Source organism: Bolinopsis microptera, chromosome 9, assembly GCF_026151205.1.
Source record: "Bolinopsis microptera isolate Bmic1 chromosome 9, MBARI_Bmic_1.0, whole genome shotgun sequence".
NCBI lineage: Eukaryota > Metazoa > Ctenophora > Tentaculata > Lobata > Bolinopsidae > Bolinopsis > Bolinopsis microptera.
Window position 1 is genome coordinate 8,910,216 of NC_087080.1, and position 20,976 is coordinate 8,931,191.

The 20,976-nt window shown below is 40.0% G+C and overlaps 2 protein-coding genes across 2 annotated transcripts; one reads left to right on the forward strand and one right to left on the reverse strand.

Annotated features, from left to right (window-relative positions):
• Positions 1–238: 238 nt before the first annotated feature.
• Positions 239–14,453, reverse strand: LOC134820366 (proton-coupled zinc antiporter SLC30A5-like). The gene is made up of 8 exons (XM_063830732.1): positions 14,298–14,453; positions 14,025–14,123; positions 9,077–9,218; positions 8,553–8,708; positions 7,598–7,696; positions 3,542–3,696; positions 3,182–3,284; positions 239–2,921 (listed from the first exon to the last, which is right to left on the reverse strand). The coding sequence occupies exons 1-8, from the start codon at positions 14,451–14,453 to the stop codon at positions 1,435–1,437; spliced, it is 2,397 nt and encodes a 798-aa protein (XP_063686802.1). The 3' UTR covers positions 239–1,434.
• A 1,300-nt stretch (positions 14,454–15,753) lies between these two features.
• Positions 15,754–20,976, forward strand: LOC134820679 (annexin A13-like). The gene is made up of 9 exons (XM_063831191.1): positions 15,754–15,922; positions 16,089–16,217; positions 16,358–16,448; positions 19,263–19,396; positions 19,531–19,644; positions 19,755–19,833; positions 20,037–20,095; positions 20,262–20,387; positions 20,567–20,976. Exons 1-9 carry the CDS (start codon positions 15,761–15,763, stop codon positions 20,612–20,614), a joined length of 942 nt encoding a protein of 313 aa, XP_063687261.1. The 5' UTR covers positions 15,754–15,760; the 3' UTR covers positions 20,615–20,976.

The window sequence follows — 20,976 nt, forward strand, 5'->3', positions numbered from 1 at the left end:
ACTCTTGCGACACAGAGGAAGCGATCCCATCGATCAATTAATTATTTCCAATTGCATGTTTCACTGTTAAGAAACAAGGAAAGGGGAGCATGATGCACCCTCACAACTGCCACGTTTTGGACAGAAGCTTAGATCTTATTAATCCGGTGAAATAAAATAAGAAGTAAGTACTTCCGCCAATTCGAGTAAGATAAACTCTAATAATTACGCTATACGAGGGTAATAACTCTGCACTTTAGGCGAAACTAACATATGTATAATATTATCTATTTAAAATTTGGCAACCTAGGAACAGTTATTGAGATCAGATCGCTGCCACGCCTTGTTACGGACGATCTTGGGGCTAACCATCTGCCACGCAAGTTAAAAGAGAACTACAAAATTTCCGTATAAACGCTCGTGCGCAGCCGCAATCTGCATAATTTATTCCTGGCGCCGTACACGATATGCTATATTTCAACGTGACTGCCCTATCTGACCAGTATTTGGGCATTATGACACAGCTGTTAAAGTGGACAAATAATAGTGATTATCATTTTAGTAACTGAATATTTCAAGAAAAGTTACAGATGTGATTTAACATGGATTCAGACAGCTACATAAAAACATTTCCTCGTCGCCACGATTGTGGTAATGTTCCCCAAAATCATTTATCCAATTTCTACACAAAACAGTTTTCTACAAAATGATATAACATAAACCAGAATCATGCATTACTACCATAAATATGAATTATCAAATATACCAAGTTTAATGTTATTTAACTGATCTTAATCTGAAATCTGGATCAGTTGTATCGGAATTTTTTAGATTCTTGTGAATCAAAATTGCAAGAAAATTTGTTGCTGTCTTATTTACTGTGGTTATTTTCAATACTTACCTCAGCTCAGCTGAAATAATTTCACAAAATTAATCTGAAATAATTGATAACGTCATCTCGATGAGCAGTAGTTTTAAAAACTATAAAAACTTGATTTGACGTCATTGATATAACTACCCATTCCAAAAACAATGTTACAATTTAGAAAAGGCCTAATCCTACTCTAATTCATTCAGCCGATTTAGGTTGAAACTGCTTCAAAATTTATCGCGAAGATTTTAAAATTTCTAAAAAGTGCAGTACGGTGGTTCTTCAAACCACAAAGGATCACAATTTGACCAATCTCGAGAAGGACAAATTTAAAGGACGAGAGTGCTTTAAAAACATCGCCTTATTCGGAATAATAAAGTAAAGCCACAAGAAAGCATTTAAGGATTAATTCAAATATCAGGTCCATTTCGCATTGCACAATTTTAACTCATTTAATGTTCACAATTTCTCATTTACTCTACATTACTTATCTTAGTTTTTACCGAATTCTTTCAATAGTTGTTTAATCGTGCTTCTCATAAAATTAACTAAATGAAACTATCCAATATATGATTTAACCCATTCTAGTTTATCCTCAGTATATTTTCGTTCCTTGAATAGGCTCCTAGATTATATTTCTCAGCCGAATCCAGCAAAGAAGGTCCATAGGACCTCATTGCTTTTCTGAACAATTCTTTGTCTACTTGCACACTGCACTCGGAAAATCCGTGGTCAATGAGTATGTCTCTAGATTGGGAGATAACGCGCTGTTCGTTTGCACGTGCGTTGACGTACACTCTGACTGAAGCAACTAGCACACTGCTCGAGTAGAGCCACAAATGAGGATCGTAAACATTCATCACGTTTTCTATCTTGTTAATCTCATCTAGTGCTTCGAAGAAACTTCCTTCTTTCTCTTGAGGAACACGCTGGAGTAAAACCAGGACAGAGTCCTTGAGAAGAGGGATTACTGATAGGAAAATGAGAACTGCGATAACCATAGAACATATTGGGTCAGATCGGTACCAGCCGAAATATTCTATGAGTAAGGATGAGATAATTACTCCCACACTGCCTAGAGTATCCGCCATAATGTGAAGGAATACTCCCTGCAGATTTCTGTTTTCTGTACTTCCACCACCGTGACTGTGACCATGATTCCCTTTGCCGTTGTTGCCTTCATGACTGTGACCACCGTCATGACTGTGTCCGTGACCACTTTCATGACTGTGTCCGTGACCTTCATCATGACTGTGTCCGTGACCAGCGTGATCATCAGCACATTTTTCCGCTCCATGACTATGCCCATGACCACTATCGTGACTATGCCCATGACCACCGTCGTGACTGTGTCCGTGACCGCTACTTTTTTTGGGAGGTGCGTCATGTCCGGCGCATGGAGCGCCCCCGTGCGTGTGGGCGTGACTAAACGCAAATATTCCGATAAGATTGACACCAAGCCCCGCTACAGATACTATCAACAGTCTATCTGTGCTAATCTCAGGAGGATCAACCAGTCGCTCAACAGCCTCACTGAAGACAAAGAAGGCTACAACACACAACAGCAGTCCATTAACATATCCTGATAACATGTCCACACGCGCAAACCCGTACGAGTAAACCCGCGTCTTGGGCCACTTCTGCATCAGGGCCGCCAACAATCCCACGAGAAGCGCTGCGCAGTCAAACAGCATGTGGAAACCGTCCGATATGAGACCAAGCGAGTTCGTCCAGATTCCATACAGCAGTTCCACTCCACAGAAGAAGAGATTTATACAGAGAAAATAAAATATCTGCCTCGAATCACTGCTGCTCATTATCTGTTGAAGTGTAGATTTTATAAACGGTATAACCGTTGAAGCGTCCGCTTTTTTATCGAATGTGTACATGGGAAGGCCTGATTCTGCGTATCCGATGAAAGTGCCGTGGTTTGGACCGGAGGGTTTGGAGAGACGTATAGTGGCGAGGGTGAGGAGGATGGTAGCAATCAGGACACCTCCGGAGATGTGATGGTGCGAAGTATCGCTAGTTTCCCCGTTCACTAGGATTAGAGGTCCGTGCCAGAAATATCCTGAGGAATTTTGTGTTACATTTTTATCGGAATATTCCACACTGTCCTTTTTTTCTGTTCTCCAACAAAAGCTTACATGATTTGAGTTTTTTGCTTACTGAAGGCTCAAGGCTCAGTAAACAAGATATCTATATTTGAAAGATCAGTCTGAATATTTAGATTATAACCAGAAAACAATATGTATATTGTATAAGCCCTATAAGGCCATGGGCCATGGCCTGATTTCAACAACCAAACAATGGTCACCACTAAACACAAACCTAAGACAAGAGTAACAACGAAGGAGATAATAGTGCTGTATTTTACAACTCTGTTCGTGTCCAGTTTACTGATCGTCAGTCCATCTATCACATAGTTTGCCACCTGAAGTGTAGATACTATTGTTATTAAAAACTTACAGGATCATCAAAAACTTACCAGATCGATACATTTATTGACAAGAGATGAGAATCCTCATGAAGTATTGCCACACCTTGTAAAGTTCTAAAACAGTAGTTTGAATATTTACAGCAACAGATAAATGACACCGAGAAAACTCTAGCCACATTGACTTCAGTTCGTGGCTGTTTATTTGTCTTCATGTTTGTGTGTCTTAAAATAAACGCGTCAGAACAACATACCACAGAGATAGCGATGAGGATAGACCAGGGCAGGACAGAAGAGAGCCACACCCCGTTGTTTGAGCTGGGAGCACCAACTAGCTGGAACACAGTCGGTAGGAAGAGGAGACAACCAGATACTAGGACAGTCAGGGCATGTAGCTTCTTGTTACCTCCTGAAAAAGGGGAAATGGTTAATAAAAAGGTAGTTTAATGGTGTGACTGTGGTGTGCCCGTGGTGTGCCCGTGGTGTGACTGTGGTGCGACTGTGGTGTGACTGTGACTGTGGTGTGACTGTGGTGCGACTGTGGTGTGACTGTGGTGTGACTGTGGTGCTACTGTGGTGTGACTGTGGTGTGACCGTGGTGTGACTGTGGTGTGACTGTGGTGTGACTGTGGCGCGACTGTGGTGTGACTGTGGTGCGACTATGGTGTGACTGTGGTGTGACTGTGGTGCAACTGTGGTGTGACTGTGGTGCGACTGTGGTGTGACTGTGGTGTGACTGTGGTGTGACTGTGGTGTGACTGTGGTGTGACTGTGGTGTGACTGTGGTGCGACTGTGGTGTGACTGTGGTGTGACTGTAGTGTGGCTGTGGTGCTACTGTGGTGTGACTGTGGTATGACTGTGGTGTGACTGTGGTGTGACTGTGGTGCGACTGTGGTGCGACTGTGGTGTGAATGTGGTGTGACTGTGGTGTGACTGTGGTGCGACTGTGGTGTGACTGTGGTGTGACTGTGGTGTGACTGTGGTGTGACTGTGGTGCTACTGTGGTGTGACTGTGGTGCTACTGTGGTGTGACTGTGGTGTGACTGTGGTGCGACTGTGGTGTGACTGTGGTGTGACTGTGGTGTGACTGTGGTGCGACTGTGGTGCGACTGTGGTGCGACTGTGGTGTGACTGTGGTGTGACTGTGGTGCGACTGTGGTGTGACTGTGGTGTGACTGTGGTGTGACTGTGGTGTGACTGTGGTGCGACTGTGGTGTGACTGTGGTGTGACTGTGGTGTGACTGTGGTGTGACTGTAGTGTGACTGTGGTGCTACTGTGGTGTGACTGTGGTGTGACTGTGGTGCTACTGTGGTGCTACTGTGGTGTGACTGTGGTATGGCTGTGGTGTGACTGTGGTGTGACTGTGGTGTGACTGTGGTGTGACTGTGGTGTGACTGTGGTGTGACTGTGGTGTGACTGTGGTGTGACTGTGGTGCGACTGTGGTGTGACTGTGGTGTGACTGTGGTGTGACTGTGGTGTGACTGTAGTGTGACTGTGGTGCTACTGTGGTGTGACTGTGGTGTGACTGTGGTGCTACTGTGGTGTGACTGTGGTATGGCTGTGGTGTGACTGTGGTGTGACTGTGGTGTGACTGTGGTGTGACTGTGGTGTGACTGTGGTGTGACTGTGGTGTGACTGTGGCGCGACTGTGGTGTGACTGTGGTGCTACTGTGGTGTGACTGTGGTGTGACTGTGGTGCTACTGTGGTGCTACTGTGGTGTGACTGTGGTATGGCTGTGGTGTGACTGTGGTGTGACTGTGGTGTGACTGTAGTGTGACTGTGGTGTGACTGTGGTGTGACTGTGGTGCTACTGTGGTGTGACTGTGGTATGGCTGTGGTGTGACTGTGGTGTGACTGTGGTGTGACTGTGGTGTGACTGTGGTGCGACTGTGGTGCGACTGTGGTGTGACTGTGGTGCTACTGTGGTGTGACTGTGGTGTGACCGTGGTGTGACTGTGGTGTGACTGTGGTGTGACTGTGGCGCGACTGTGGTGTGACTGTGGTGCGACTATGGTGTGACTGTGGTGTGACTGTGGTGCAACTGTGGTGCGACTGTGGTGTGACTGTGGTGTGACTGTAGTGTGACTGTAGTGTGACTGTGGTGTGACTGTGGTGTGACTGTAGTGTGACTGTGGTGTGACTGTGGTGTGACTGTAGTGTGACTGTGGTGTGACTGTGGTGTGACTGTGGTGTGACTGTGGTATGACTGTGGTGTGACTTTGGTGTGACTGTGGTGCGACTGTGGTGTGACTGTGGTGTGACTGTGGTGTGACTGTGGTGTGACTGTGGTGCGACTGTGGTGTGACTGTGGTGTGACTGTGGTATGACTGTGGTGTGACTTTGGTGTGACTGTGGTGCGACTGTGGTGTGACTGTGGTGTGACTGTGGTGTGACTGTGGTGTGACTGTGGTGCGACTGTGGTGTGACTGTGGTATGACTGTGGTGTGACTTTGGTGTGACTGTGGTGCGACTGTGGTGTGACTGTGGTGTGACTGTGGTGTGACTTTGGTGTGACTGTGGTGCGACTGTGGTGTGACTGTGGTGTGACTGTGGTGCGACTGTGGTGTGACTGTGGCGCGACTGTGGTGTGACTGTGGTGCGACTATGGTGTGACTGTGGTGTGACTGTGGTGCAACTGTGGTGCGACTGTGGTGTGACTGTGGTGTGACTGTAGTGTGACTGTAGTGTGACTGTGGTGTGACTGTGGTGTGACTGTAGTGTGACTGTGGTGTGACTGTGGTGTGACTGTAGTGTGACTGTGGTGTGACTGTGGTGTGACTGTGGTGTGACTGTGGTATGACTGTGGTGTGACTTTGGTGTGACTGTGGTGCGACTGTGGTGTGACTGTGGTGCAACTGTGGTGCGACTGTGGTGTGACTGTGGTGTGACTGTAGTGTGACTGTAGTGTGACTGTGGTGTGACTGTGGTGTGACTGTAGTGTGACTGTGGTGTGACTGTGGTGTGACTGTAGTGTGACTGTGGTGTGACTGTGGTGTGACTGTGGTGTGACTGTGGTATGACTGTGGTGTGACTTTGGTGTGACTGTGGTGCGACTGTGGTGTGACTGTGGTGTGACTGTGGTGTGACTGTGGTGTGACTGTGGTGCGACTGTGGTGTGACTGTGGTGTGACTGTGGTATGACTGTGGTGTGACTTTGGTGTGACTGTGGTGCGACTGTGGTGTGACTGTGGTGTGACTGTGGTGTGACTGTGGTGTGACTGTGGTGCTACTGTGGTGTGACTGTGGTATGACTGTGGTGTGACTTTGGTGTGACTGTGGTGCGACTGTGGTGTGACTGTGGTGTGACTGTGGTGCGACTGTGGTGTGACTGTGGTGTGACTGTGGTGTGACTGTGGTGCGACTGTGGTGTGACTGTGGTACTGGAGGGGGTTCTTGAAACATGTGAGTGATACGTTTGTAGTAGCAGAAGAACATGATAGGGTCAATAAGTAGTTTACAAACATTTTCTTTTATCGCTTTGAAAGATATGTAATTAGCTGGTTAAACTAGGAAAATATGAAAAAAGTTGAAAAAAGCAATAAATATTCATGGAACTCCGGGTGTAGAGGGAAAATGTGCATAATTATCTGTTTTGACGTGAGAAATTTGGAATCTTTGATCTATTATGCGAACCAAAAATGTACAAATCATTGGATAAGTGAGTTCTTATTGACTATTCCCGTATTCGTGGTGCAGTATTCATTGTGCAGCCTAGCACACATTTGCAAGTCACACACATCTGTTCTAGTTGCAAATTTGTGAAGAGACAATGTAACGGAAAATTATCTTCCAACACGCTCCGTAATTTGTTTTAAATTGTTTTAAAATTAGCTGGAAACGACGTGAGATAATGATGACCATGTTTCCGAGTGTATTTTCGTTTTCTTTACTTAGCTATTTAAATAATTTGCTCGGCACTTTGCTCAGCACTTTGCTTCTAGATTCCCCTTTTTGAATTATATTAGCTGGTTACAACTTTACCAGTGTATCTCGCTCACAATTAAGCAATTACTTGCTAATTTCACAATGAAGCACTATCCAACAACAATTTTCCATCATAAAGATTTTTGTTCGATTTGGCTTAATAAGAGTGCATTTTGCTTTTCGATTGCTCCTTTTTTCAATTACGTTATTACCTTCTAGGTTCTTGAAGGCTGTATCTGGATTTCAAAATTTTATACTTGAACGTTTTCACTCAAAAATCGGCACCATCTGCTAAATATCAAACAAGCCTCTCTGAACCCCGGACATCATTAAATCCGCTAATTACAATTTGCAAACCATAATTTTATAATTATAATCTCACCTGTTTCCACGGCTAATTTCTTCTGGTATGTTCTCTGAAGAGCGGACAGCACGAGCGCCAGGATTAGAACCAGTACTCCGTGTTTGTGGTCCGGTACTCCTGCATTTTATTAACTATTACTATTAACTAATTAACTAATTAATTAACTTTCAAACAAATGCACTGTAACCCTTTTTCGTGGGGTTTGAGATTCCGGGAATTTTTGCCTTTGCCTCAGGTGATCGTTAATCAATAATTTAAAAATCACTTGAAAATTCTTTTCTTTTTTAATCACTTTAAAAATCACTCCTTAATGCTCATTCTGATATTCGCACCATCGTAGGACATTTGTTTCAGGAAAAACACTTGATTTGCAATGAAGATCGATATTCATTAACCATCATCCCATTTTATTTCGATTAGCTTATATTTGAAGACGTAATCATTTATATGTAATTTTTTTTTATCTAGACACTTATTTTACTTCGGAGTATTCCAACAGCCATATTGTTACACAAGTGCAACCAGCCAATTACAGGAAGCCGAAGGATTTGTTTTTAGCCAGTGACGGTTAAGGTAGTGTGTACCATACTTTCTTCGCCCGAGACTTTGCTGCAATGTGCAGCTCCTCATTTAACCCTCACACCCGATTTCTCGAGTATTCGGCTGAGTAGACCGGGGGGCTGCATAGACCACTCACGATCCTTAGCTGAATGTCAACGACACTCACCCCACGACCAGGCAGGCAGTGGGATTTGAACCCGCAACCGAACGATTGCAAAGCTGGCTAACCAACTGCGCTACCTGGCCGTTAATAGATATGCAGAATGGAAAATAGGTTGAATTTGACTCTACAAGAACAATTGACGTAGCTTGCGACACGTGCGACACGTGGCTGTAGGATGAAAAAGTAAAATTTTCGCAGGGATAAAATTCGAAAAGTATTGGAATGTTTAGGAATGTTTAGCTCACTTACCAAGCTGATCGAACATAGCGTAGAGGGCATGTACCACATAACTCTCCTCCCCCGACTCGACGTGGTGGTCTAGTGCCGCGTCATTATCCAGGAACAGCAACATAATGAGACCCCCCACAAACAACATGGACCCACGTGACTTGTCTTTATCGTTACCTGGACACAGAATATTAGAGTCTCTTACATTGTAAAACTAGAGGCAGTGTGAGTTTTTATAACGTATATTATGTTTTCTAGCAAAGATAAAAGCATAATGGGTGTTTTAGATCAGTTGTGAATAATTGATAAGATTACATTGTTGACTTAGACTAATTAGGGAAACGAAGTGAATGATTATGAAAAGAAAATTGCCGCCAATGCAAATTTTAAACTAAGGAAAATATTGAATAGCTCAACCATTTTACACGACACAAATTACACACTTTACACAATGCACATCGTCGACATCCAAAATTCGTTCACTTAAAAAGCTCTAAAGCTGCCGCCAATAATAGCAGATAGCTAAATGAAAGAGTTACACTAACCAGCAAGGAGGTAGGATATACAAGCTAGCACAATAGTCTCGTGGTGGTCAAACAGCAGAACTGTTCGTATGGGTCCAACAAGACGTAGACCAGTACCCCAAAGCAGCATTACACCGGCGTACCAGGCCCCGTTAAACAATACCTGCGGGTTGGAAGAAGTTATTTCAGCATTACACTGGCCTACCAGACCGCGTTCAACAATACCTGCGGGTTCAAATAAATTATTTCAGCATTACACTGGCCTACCATGAGCAGGACGCGTTCAACAATACCTGCGGGTTCGAATAAATTATTATATTAAAGTCTCTATCAATATGTGCGATGTCATGGCACAAATAAGCTAACGTGGATTATTGAATATAAAACTGGTTAATGGTTATCTAGTGTCGTGCGTCTAACTACCTTACAAGTGATAATCTTGTGCCTTCCGATGTCAACTTTTAAGGACATGTTAACTGTAAGGATTCAAAGAGTTACGTTTCTTAATTCGTGCCACCATTTGTCTTCTTCATCTACAGTTTTAATTCCTTAACTTGGACCTTGACCAACTTTGTCTTCTCTGACAGCCAGCTTGACAGTGCTTCTTCGAGCATGTTAGCTGGTTTTGTCAGTTTATTATCTACATCTTTACAAGTATGACTTTCAAAACATGCTGCAGTCCCCGCATAAGAGATGGTAGCAGTGAAATGAAATCTTGCACGTGAACTACGTAGGTAACGACACTTTTGATTTAGAGCTGCGCTCTCATGATTTATCCACAGGATGGTTATCATCCACAGCAATTACATAACTGCTAAAAATATGGGTGATCGTCTAATATTTTGTTGCAATGGTATGGTAGGAAAAAGTAATCGCGTTTAACTACACTTCAGTTATAAGCAAAAACAAACCACGCAAAATTTCTTGAAAACAGACAACAGTTACAAAATTTCTTGGGAACGGTTGTGATGCAGCGGTTGGTCAGGTGACATGAATCATGATGGACACCTCGCCACAATGATCAATGATCATTTTGCTTTGATCTTTATTTTTTAAATAGACCTCTGTTCTTACAAAAAAACTTTCTCCTTAAAACGTTTCCCTGACTCCTGAGTTGTAAGTATATTATATATATAAAATATTATAGGTACTTTTACTTTCTGGTTGTAACGGATATTTCAGCTTATAACGCATCTCAAAATATTCAAACACACTTACTTAGCACTATATTAATGCTTTTCATACAAAGTTACTACAAAGTCTTCATGTTATCTATCCTGGGTTTGGACAGGATATCCCCGCTTAAAATATTTCCATCACGTTTAAACATAATACTCAATAAATGTAATAGATTTGTAGTGCTGTAATTAGTACGACTAGTACAGTACAGTACTACTAGTAGAGTACAGTACTTTGGTTACAGTACACTACAATGACAAACACCTGTCAACAACAGTCGTTAGTTATCAGTTGTCTGAGCACTTATTTTTTCTTGCATATCTCACTACACTAAAACTGCTAGTTATAGTGCGACAGGTTTTATCCTTTGATCCGTCGTGGATTTGTTGTTTGTTATGATATTATGCTATTGAGATGATACTAAATATCAAATTAATTAATATACCAATTTTAATGTATCATACGGACTTTCGATAACCACACGTAGGTTAGACGCTATTTCTGAATTTGATTAGTCACGCCGGGCTGCTCTCACTGATTGCTCAATCACGTGACGTCATACAGTCACGTGACGTCATACTTAACAAAACACCTCATCTCCGCACTTAAGTCTATTGTGACATCTATTATTGTCCCCAGAACTTATCATCCGATTAACTCGACAGGGTCACTAAAGTCTAAACCATTATAATATATATATATATATATAATATATAAATCATTATAATACCCCAGACCAAAAGTTCATTATAGACGACCCCAGCTGATTTATAGCTATACTATTATTAGCTGTAACTTTACCCTCCCTAATAGATGGTTAGGGAGATCGCGCCACAGCATGTTACGTTAAGCTATAATAACTTTGGTTGAATAAAGCAGCGTGCCCATCATTTATTAGAGGTCTGGTTATAGTTATAAGTTATTTTACGGGCGGGTGAGAGCATTGGGTCGGTGTTGCTTCTTTGGGACTTGGGAGAGGGCCAACACTGTTAAGTGGGGTTGAGTGGGGTTTAGTGGGATTTTCACTGTTACTGCCGTCAAGGCAGCCTCTCCGCCATTAATTATAAGAAACCAGAGCTGTGTTTATAAATTATCATGATTATAATCAGCCGTAACATGATTACCAATTGTAAGGTTTATCCTTGTTTTGTTACTGTTATCGATACTGTACGTTACCAATACCTATTATATATACTGCGCGTTACTGTGATACTTGGTTTTATTTATTATGTTCGGGAACGATCCACGTATGATGATTTTTTTTTTCATTTCATTTATTGTTTATGTAATTATTAGTAATTCTAGTAATTAGTTCTAGTTATTATTAATTAGTTCACCCAGACATTAAGACCCTTTTCTAATTATAGTCTCGAGTCTCGACCAATAGTATTAGTATAAACTATACTTAAAGTAAGGTAAAATTATTATAGTATTACATAATACGAATATTTAATGATTATTAATGAATTTGATAATGGATTGTCCTTGTTCTGATTTACTAAGAGAATTTAGGTAACACTGTTTCGTTATCTTGTCTTATATCTTTTATCTTCCTTAGCAAGTTTAATGTTAGGTATAAATGAACGACAGTCTGCATTCATAAGATTATCTATGTGATTGGTTTTACATTTCTCTTGTCAGCTAAAAACCACCAATGTTTTATAATATATGATCTGTAAATTTAGTTGCTTTAGAAGTAATAAATTATAATATGATATTTATGTCTCTATGATCACTATGACCGGATAACTGAAATGCTCCGTTTCATTTAATTTAATTTAATTTCAACGCAGCAGAAAATAGACAACCAATGCTAATAGCTGAACTGCTGAAATAATAGGCCGTATTTCTTCATTTAATCCCATTTGCATTTTGCCGCAATACTTTTAGTAATGAGCCGACTGGACGGAATAAGCACCAAATTGCGTTAATTTCCTGGTGACTTAACAGTTGAGATACATTTGAGACGAGGCGTATTAGTGAATTGTTGGGCATTATTTTGGGTGATGAGTTTTCATTGGTAAATATCAAGGCGATCTTTTAGGTGTTACAAGATAATTTCTAATACGAAATTTGGTAAAATCCGTTTTCGTATCATCATGGAGAGTGTTACAGCCAAATTACCAATTCGGTTATTTAACCTAATTGTTTTGTGACTAAACATTTCAACATTAATCCACTTCAAGCCATTTGCAGCGTACAGCTATGTGACTGGTCTGGTTGCTTTCAACCGCTTCAGAATTATCTGAGTTATTCCTGGTATTTATTATTTCCAACAGAGCTTATATTTTACTAACCGACAAAGATTCTGAACGATTATCATATTCATAAGTTCTGCTTGGTGCCATCCTCATAATTGCACAACTTATAACAATAACCACATGAGCTGTGGTTAGCTCAATTGTACGTGTTTGCATTGAAACCGTGCAGGAGACATCAAAATCCCTCCCACAAATTGACACTCAACAATTACGTCATTACGTGGAGTGACGTTAGGTTACTATTCACTAGCGGTTATTGAACTGCATTTGACTTTTGTCTAGGTGTGATTCACAGTTTTGGTGTTGGTTGCAGGTCTTTTGTTTGGGGTTTGAGTGCCCTTGTGTTTGACTAACATTATTGTCTCTCAACGATATTGGCGACATTGCTTGCCTAAGCTGCCGAGTGCCGATTTAATTTTCACCAACATGACATTTTCTTGAATTTCTGTCAGTTCCGCAAACCATCGCTGTTTCTCAAGATCAGCTTCTTCACAGGAAACAGAGTAACATCAGCAGATGGTACTTTACCAATTAACAATTTGTATCCTCTTCAGATTTCTCCTACATAGCCTTCAATACCGGAACATGAAAGGTTAAAGCTAGCAAAAAGGAAGTTTGTTTTGTGCCAGTACATATCAATATTATAAGTTTCTACCGAACTACATCTACTTACCAAATATACTGTTTAGTAGATACAAAAATGTTTGGTTCCTACCAGAATGTTTCTACGATGCAGCGTGCTCCTATATTTTCTGATTTCCATGGTATTTAGGATTTCTTGAGTACTAACCAAGGCTACGTTACAGAAACAATCTATGCACCAGGTCACCAGGTCACCAGTTCACCACTATTTAGAAGATTTTATTTGCCCAGCAAATGCAAACTGCGCACAGCAAAACTCTTGTACGTGACACATAGTGATTAGATAAACAAAGTAACGGAATACTTGACACACAAACTGATAGCTTCAATCAGAACGCGTGTCTCCCTAATTGGAATTAGCCGGGACTGCCTAAAATTCCTCAACTGCCTAAAAGTTTCCGTATAACAAGTGTCTGTGCCGTTCTGTCATCACTCTAAAGAAGCAAACATGCTACTAAGAGTGCCTTTTCTTACGGAGATGGCTAGGGACTAAAGTTTCCTAAAATTAATGTTATACTAGATTTTAGCTTCGTTACCGTTGCAATGTTGTCTGCTGTATCCCTGATAACCATACCATTTCAAAGAGGTAGATTCGTACTAGTCGTTAGTTATTTTAAGTGGTTTCGCCCAAAATGTATAGTTTGAAAAATTGCGATCGTTAAAGAACATGGATAATTGGCAAGGCCGTGAACTGTACATATGCCGTACCTTAGCACTTTTCCGGTGAGGAAACGAATTTGCTAGAAATGAGGCTGATATTATCTTGACCAAAACGTTGAGTTGATATTTACACGTACTGTTTTATTCTTATTCCAGCAGTTGTTCAATGTTCATCTTATTACAGTTATTGTTTATTATTCCATCAACAATCTAGAACATTCGCTTACCTTGATGAGGTTTTGTTTGGATAGAGTTCGGAGGACGTTGAGTGGTTGGTAAAGCATGACGTACAGTACAGCACTGCACATCAGCTGTGTGCTTATCACCTGCAACAGTACAGTTTAGTAATTAGTAATAGTAATTAGTAATAGGTAGTTAAAATGCTTGGATTGCTTGCAATTTATTGGAAACATTGCTGGTTTAGGGTATCTACAGTAAGGCAGCGTGAACATAGTTCTATGATCTTTACCCTAGAAACAAAATGCTCAGCGAGTACAGACCTGAAGAAGAGCTGCAGATTGTAAAATGTCAAAAGATACAAATGTTCCACTGACAAAGAGCAGTTTACTGAAAACCAGCATCAGAAGGAAGGGTCCTAACTTGCTCTGCCCTATTCTACCTAGTTCCTGCGAGTGGTTCCTGCCCCGACTCAACATTATGCTAGAAAACGAGAGTTTGTTAGTTTGAGTGAGATTTTATAGGATTAATCTTTATTTTTATAGAATTAAAAATGGATTTGAAGAAAGGGTAAGCGAATTTGTTACAAAATAACACAAATTAATACTTAAATAAAGGAAGTTGCTCAATGTTCGTCCTCATCACGTGAGTGTCACGTGGGCCGCATGGTATCGCAATTAGTAGCGGTACCGACCTACGTCCTACAATCCTACAATAGTATTAGAACATTCCTTCACTACTATAGAACTTTCTACTCAACAAACAACTATAACTCTAGCTTCCTCCTCGATAACTTTCTCACTAGTGCAGCTGCACATGAGTGTACAGCACATAGTCACATGTTTTGGTGGTGATTGCTCTCTCTCTCTCGGGAGCCACTGAGTTTTATTATATCTCGCTCCCGATTATAATATACTGTTATCTAACCTAATCACTTTCTTTTGTTGTTAAAAGGCTAAAACCAGCTTTACCTGATCAATTTAGCAATTTAAGTTCACAAGGCTGTACATGATTATTATACCCTAATGTAGCATTACTATTGTCACCAATGTACAGTACTTTCGACCACCTTTGTACTCGAAGATAATTAATAATAATAATAATAATAAGTAGGAATTTATACATCGCTTTATAGCCATAAAGAACTCAAAACCCAAAGATTCAGTTCAAACCATCTAAAGCGACTCATGAGTAACATGTACATAAGAACTTATTTTTATGAAGTATGGATTTTATGAGAAAGGTAATACATGATACTTATACAAATACGTTTTCAAAGAGATGAGTTTTTAGTTTCTTTTTAAATAAGACGATATCGGTTAGTGTTCTCAATTGATAAGGAAGCTTATTCCAAACAGAGGGTCCGCAGTAGCTGAAACTTCTCTCGGTTTTACTATAGTTTGAAATAGGAGGAACATTTAGGAGGAAATAGTCTTCTTCAGTTCTTAGTACACGTACAGGTTGACTTTTGATGTCAATACATTTGATGATTATTCAAAGGTGATTAAGTGAAAGGCTAGGCGTCAACCCAACGACAATTTAGACATTATACTACTATTGGCCGAAGAGGCTTTCCGCATTTTGGCTTAAAACCAGCTTCTGTGACGTATAATCTTTATTTTAGTTTGTATTTTGTCTAGTGAGTAGTGACATTTCATCTTGTTGCAAGCCTACATAGCTACATAGATTGCTAGTTCTGTTTACAACTGTTACATAACAGTAAATTAATTACCTGTTCGTCTTGACCAAAGCCATTTAAACTAACTATACTCCAATCTAAGAAGCCATGGCCCCGACACTTTTACCTGTTGAAGATTTCGATGCTGAGACTGATTGCAACAAGATACGGGCAGCTTTTAGCGGAGTTGGCACTGATGAGAAGACGCTGATTGATGTTCTCTGCAAACGATCACATGATCAACGAATGGCCATTGCTAAACTGTACAAGGTAAAAACATGACTTGATAATAACTTTTAAAAGTTTGGATAAAGTCTTTGCCCCACGCAACGTTGATATCTAGAGTCAGTCTAGTCAAGTCTGTAAGAGGCAGTGAAAAACACAATTATAGTTCTATTAGTTAACTGTTATCATTTCATCATGAATTACATTTCAGACGATGTTTGGAAAGGATTTAGTGAAGGATGTTAAGAGTGAAACAAGCAGTAACTTTAGGGAGGTCATGGTGTCGCTCTGTAATTCAAGAGCCAACTTTCTGGCTAGGATCTGCAGAAATGCAATCAGGGTACGTGAATGATACTCAGCACCATGAGATATCAAATTCATTAAAGAATTCGATTGTTTAAATGAACCAAGACGTTTTTTTTTGGCTTTTAAGTTTTACTCTACCCCAGTATGACAATTAATAGTTATTTATTTCTATAGGGAGCAGGCACTAGTGAAGGAGCATTGATAAACGTTCTCGTTGGAGGAACGAAACAGGACATTGCAGAGATCAAAGATGCCTACACAAAAAGTAAGATGCAAGTTTATTATGCACCCCAAAAATACTCATCATAAATTATGTAAGTCAAATTTAACCCATTAGGGACGATAGGGTCGTTTACGACCCACCTTTTCTAGAGGCTATAGAGGACAAACCAAAATACTAAACGCCAAGAATATTTCGCACATATGCTCAAAATTTATTGGGCTACATTATTGACTTTCCAGTCGAGACCCAATTAATCACTAACAACTAAATAATTAGGCTAATTAGTCGTCATAATTGGAAAATATTGCACGTTACTTCTTGCTTTGATTTGGACATTAAAACTTTATGTAGGCTTATTTTGTTGAGGACAAAGTAGTTGCGGGCAACGATTTCCTTGAGACATATGAAAAGCCCGTGATAATCAGATGTTCACAAACAGAGCTAGACGCTGTTTACTAACTGCGGTCGCATACGACCCACTCGTCCGGGTCGCAAACGACCCATCACGGTTTTTCGGCTTTAACGTCTGAAACAAAGACGTTAGGATAAAATAAAAACTGTAGCATAAGTTAAAACCATATGGTCAATACTGTGTGACTCTAACTTTTAAAAAATAAAGAATTTGGGTCATTAACGACCCACTCGGCTCACTTACTTATTACTACATATGTCCATGCAACTTCTTGAATTCAGCCTAAAACATGATATAATAAGTGCAAAATCGCCTCTCAGCAAGTGATAATCATCATAAACTGCGAAAAATCGGTTAAATGGGTCATTAGCGACCCACTAGGACCACAAAATTGATTAATTAAATATAATGTTGTCAAACTTTTACAAATATTAGTATAAAAACATGTTATATCTTGGTCATTACTCCTGTACGTTGATTTAACTTTTAAAATCGATCAACTGGGTCAATAACGACCCACTCGGAAGTTGAACCACGACATTAATTATCAGTATCATGCTGTTCCACCATTAAGAAAGACACTCGTAGGTCTTAATTCCACGCAAACCACGGTGGCTGACAACTAGCCCTTCTGAGATCCAGGGCCAACTGAACTTGAAGGGCCGTCATCACTCATCAAAGAGCTGCATAACACGACTGCATACATGCCTGAAGTTGCGTCTTGCCTATGGTGCGTGGGCCGTGGACATTTGTACCGAAAGGACCGTGGCCGTGCCGCAAAAGAAAAGGAAATCGGCCCTCGTTCCTAACTTGCTAGTCATGCTGTTGTTGTTGCTTATTATATTCTGTTACCTTTTTCGTCAATTTCGAATCTTGGTAAACGACCTGCTACATTAACCCACCGCTTGAGACCCAGGGTCCCACGGTGATCAGATCATGTCACTCAAGAAAAATCCCCTGAACGAAGTATACGAGATATCCTGTAACCTTGGGTAAATACTGAAAGACGAGTGGTGAAATTGCATATTCTAATCCAACATGCCAATCTGTTTGACATTCCTAGAAAGTACGAGAATAACTAAACAACTGCTGCATTCAGATGGCTACATCTACAGCTCTGTAAAGAAGGACAAGGAAAAAGCCCCCCCCCCCCCCCCCCCCATTTGGCTGGCGGTGCTGCAACCTGCAATCTCTCAGACAATTACCTCGTTGTGGGTAACAACAAGGAGGCAGCTTTCAAAACGAAAACAAGTATTACGTAATCGGCCTAGAGGGAGGGGAGTTTCCAAATGATTACGCTTGTGAACTTTTGACATAATAGCTATGTGGTGGGGGGGGGGGCGTAAAAATTGTCCAATAAGTAATTACGTAATATATGAACGGCCCCTAAGAAGTAAAGAACGGAAGCTGCCAAGAGAGTAAATGCAGCCATCTGAAATCTGAATCCAGCAGTTGTACAGTTCTTCTTGGACGTTCTATGAATCGGGAAAAGATAGGCATGTTGGTTGCTGTCTCACGACATTACGGTCGTGTACTAACAGCTGATAAACTCACCTACCTATCAATCCAATTCTGCCCATTATTCGTCAGTGATTGGGTAACGTGATCTGCAGATCACGGTGAGACTCCAAATCTCAGGAGGGCTAGTGGTCAAACTGGTCATCCACCGTGGTTTGCGTGGAATTAAGACCTACGAGTGTCGTTCTTAATGGTGGAACAGCATGATACTGATAATTAATGTCGTGGTTCAACTTCCGAGTGGGTCGTTATTGACCCAGTCGATCGATTTTAAAAGTTAAATCAACGTACAGGAGTAATGACCAAGATATAACATGTTTTTATACTAATATTTGTAAAAGTTTGACAACATTATATTTAATTAATCAATTTTGTGGTCCTAGTGGGTCGCTAATGACCCATTTAACCGATTTTCGCAGTTTATGATGATTATCACTTGCTGAGAGGCGATTTTGCACTTATTATATCATGTATTAGGCTGAATTCAAGAAGTTGCATGGACATATGTAGTAATAAGTAAGTGAGCCGAGTGGGTCGTTAATGACCCAAATTCTTAATTTTTTTTAAGTTAGAGTCACACAGTATTGACCATATGGTTTTAACTTATGCTACAGTTTTTATTTTATCCTAACGTCTTTGTTTCAGAAGTTAAAGCCGAAAAACCGTGATGGGTCGTTTGCGACCCGGACGAGTGGGTCGTATGCGACCATAGCTGTATCTTTTAAAGTAAACGAGATACAGATTAGCTTTTTTGGATATCTCATTTTTGCAGTAAAGTGACCTAGTGTGTTAAACGGCATCAAGATCGGCAAACTTTAAAACTCGTCGTCCCTAATGGGTTAAAGAAAAAGTAATGCTGGAGAGACTGCCACTGACTTTTTACACATATTTGAAATATGTTAAAATTATTAATTTCCCATGCACAGAGTATAAGAAATCCCTTGAAGAGGACATAGCTGACGACACAAGTGGTGCATTGAAGCATGTTCTTGTATCACTGCTACAAGGCAACAGATGCGAGGAGGGTGTGAGCCACGAACAGGCAACTAAGGATGCTAAGGTTGATCTTTATTTGAACTCAATAATATTTGCTAAAATAAGCTCTAATTATTATTACTGATCATCTCACGTAAGCTCGTGATTATTTCTTATTATACATCGCATACTATAAGACATAAAGTAATAAATATACAGGAACTGTTCAATGCTGGGAAGGGCATGTGGGGTACCAAGGAAAGTACCTTTAACAAGATACTTGTTTCCAGAAGTCCTGCACACTTGAAACGTGTTTTCAATGAATACAGAACCGTAAGTGTAAACCTGTCGGCAATTCAGAATGACATTACTACAACATGAATAGCATATAATCAAAATTATTGTGACATAAATCTAGTTAGCTGATCCGGACTATCTCTCAGATAGCAAGTGGTGACGACATTGAGAATGCTATCAAAGGGGAAATGTCTGGAGATACTAAGAATGCTTTTCTAGGAATTGGTAAGCTGACAGATAAGATGTCTAGTGCTACTATTGCCATTGATGCAGGCTATATTACATAACATGAGAGTATCTATTTATTTAAATTTTAAATTTATTCACTTTTAAATCCTGTCAAAATAATACAAGTAGATTTTCCAATTATATATTTTTTATTTTCTTGGATAAATTCTCTTACAATTACTAAACTGACATATTTTTAGTGAGAGTTATCAAAGATGCTGAAATGTATTTTGCTGAAGAGCTTTACAAGTCGATGAAGGTATTACAAAACATTAGTCACCTAAAATAATTCGATATGAAATTAAGATATACTTTATTTCTGTAACCTAATATCAGATCTAACTACACTAACTTATAAATGTTCATCTTGCAATTGACCACCAATGGCAATGATATGACAAAAATTGAACAATTCTTTGCACCAGGGCATTGGAACAAATGACGACAAGCTGATCAGGCTAGTGGTCTGGAGGAGTGAAATTGACCTGGCTGAAATTAAGGAATGCTTTAAAATAGTATCCAAAGGGAAGACGCTTGAGGATTTCATAAGCGTAAGTTTTTGTGAATTAATATTGCTATCTAGCTTTACAACTTGTTTTTGTCACTAATTATCTTCCTTAGAACAAAATGTATCTAAATTTAACATGTGTTTCGGTCTTGTGACAACTGCTTATTTGGCCTAACTATCAGGTTTCTAACTAATGTCTTATAATATGTTGAAATTATTTAGGGTGACTGCAGTGGAGACTACAAACGATCCCTAGTAGCACTTTGCTAATCTATGAAGATCAATGATTCGTATTCTGACTTGAAGCTTCTTTTACTTGACTCCATTTTAAACTTTAGTTGCATGTTCAATTTAATCCTTTTTTTTCAAACAAAGTGACAAGCTGTTAGATTATTGAAATAAATCATAAAATGTTGGAAATATTAATATAATTGAGTAATTATGACATAAAGTAAAAACAACAAAGATTTTTTATCATTTAGATTTAAATTGACTGGATTGAAATCATATTTGTTTTGCGCATTTAATTTTCGAAGTATACAGTTTTATTAATTTTGTGACTGCTGTAAAGTTTACATTATGAGAGTGTGATAGGTACTATGTAAAAATTAGACCTTGGTATTCTAACACAA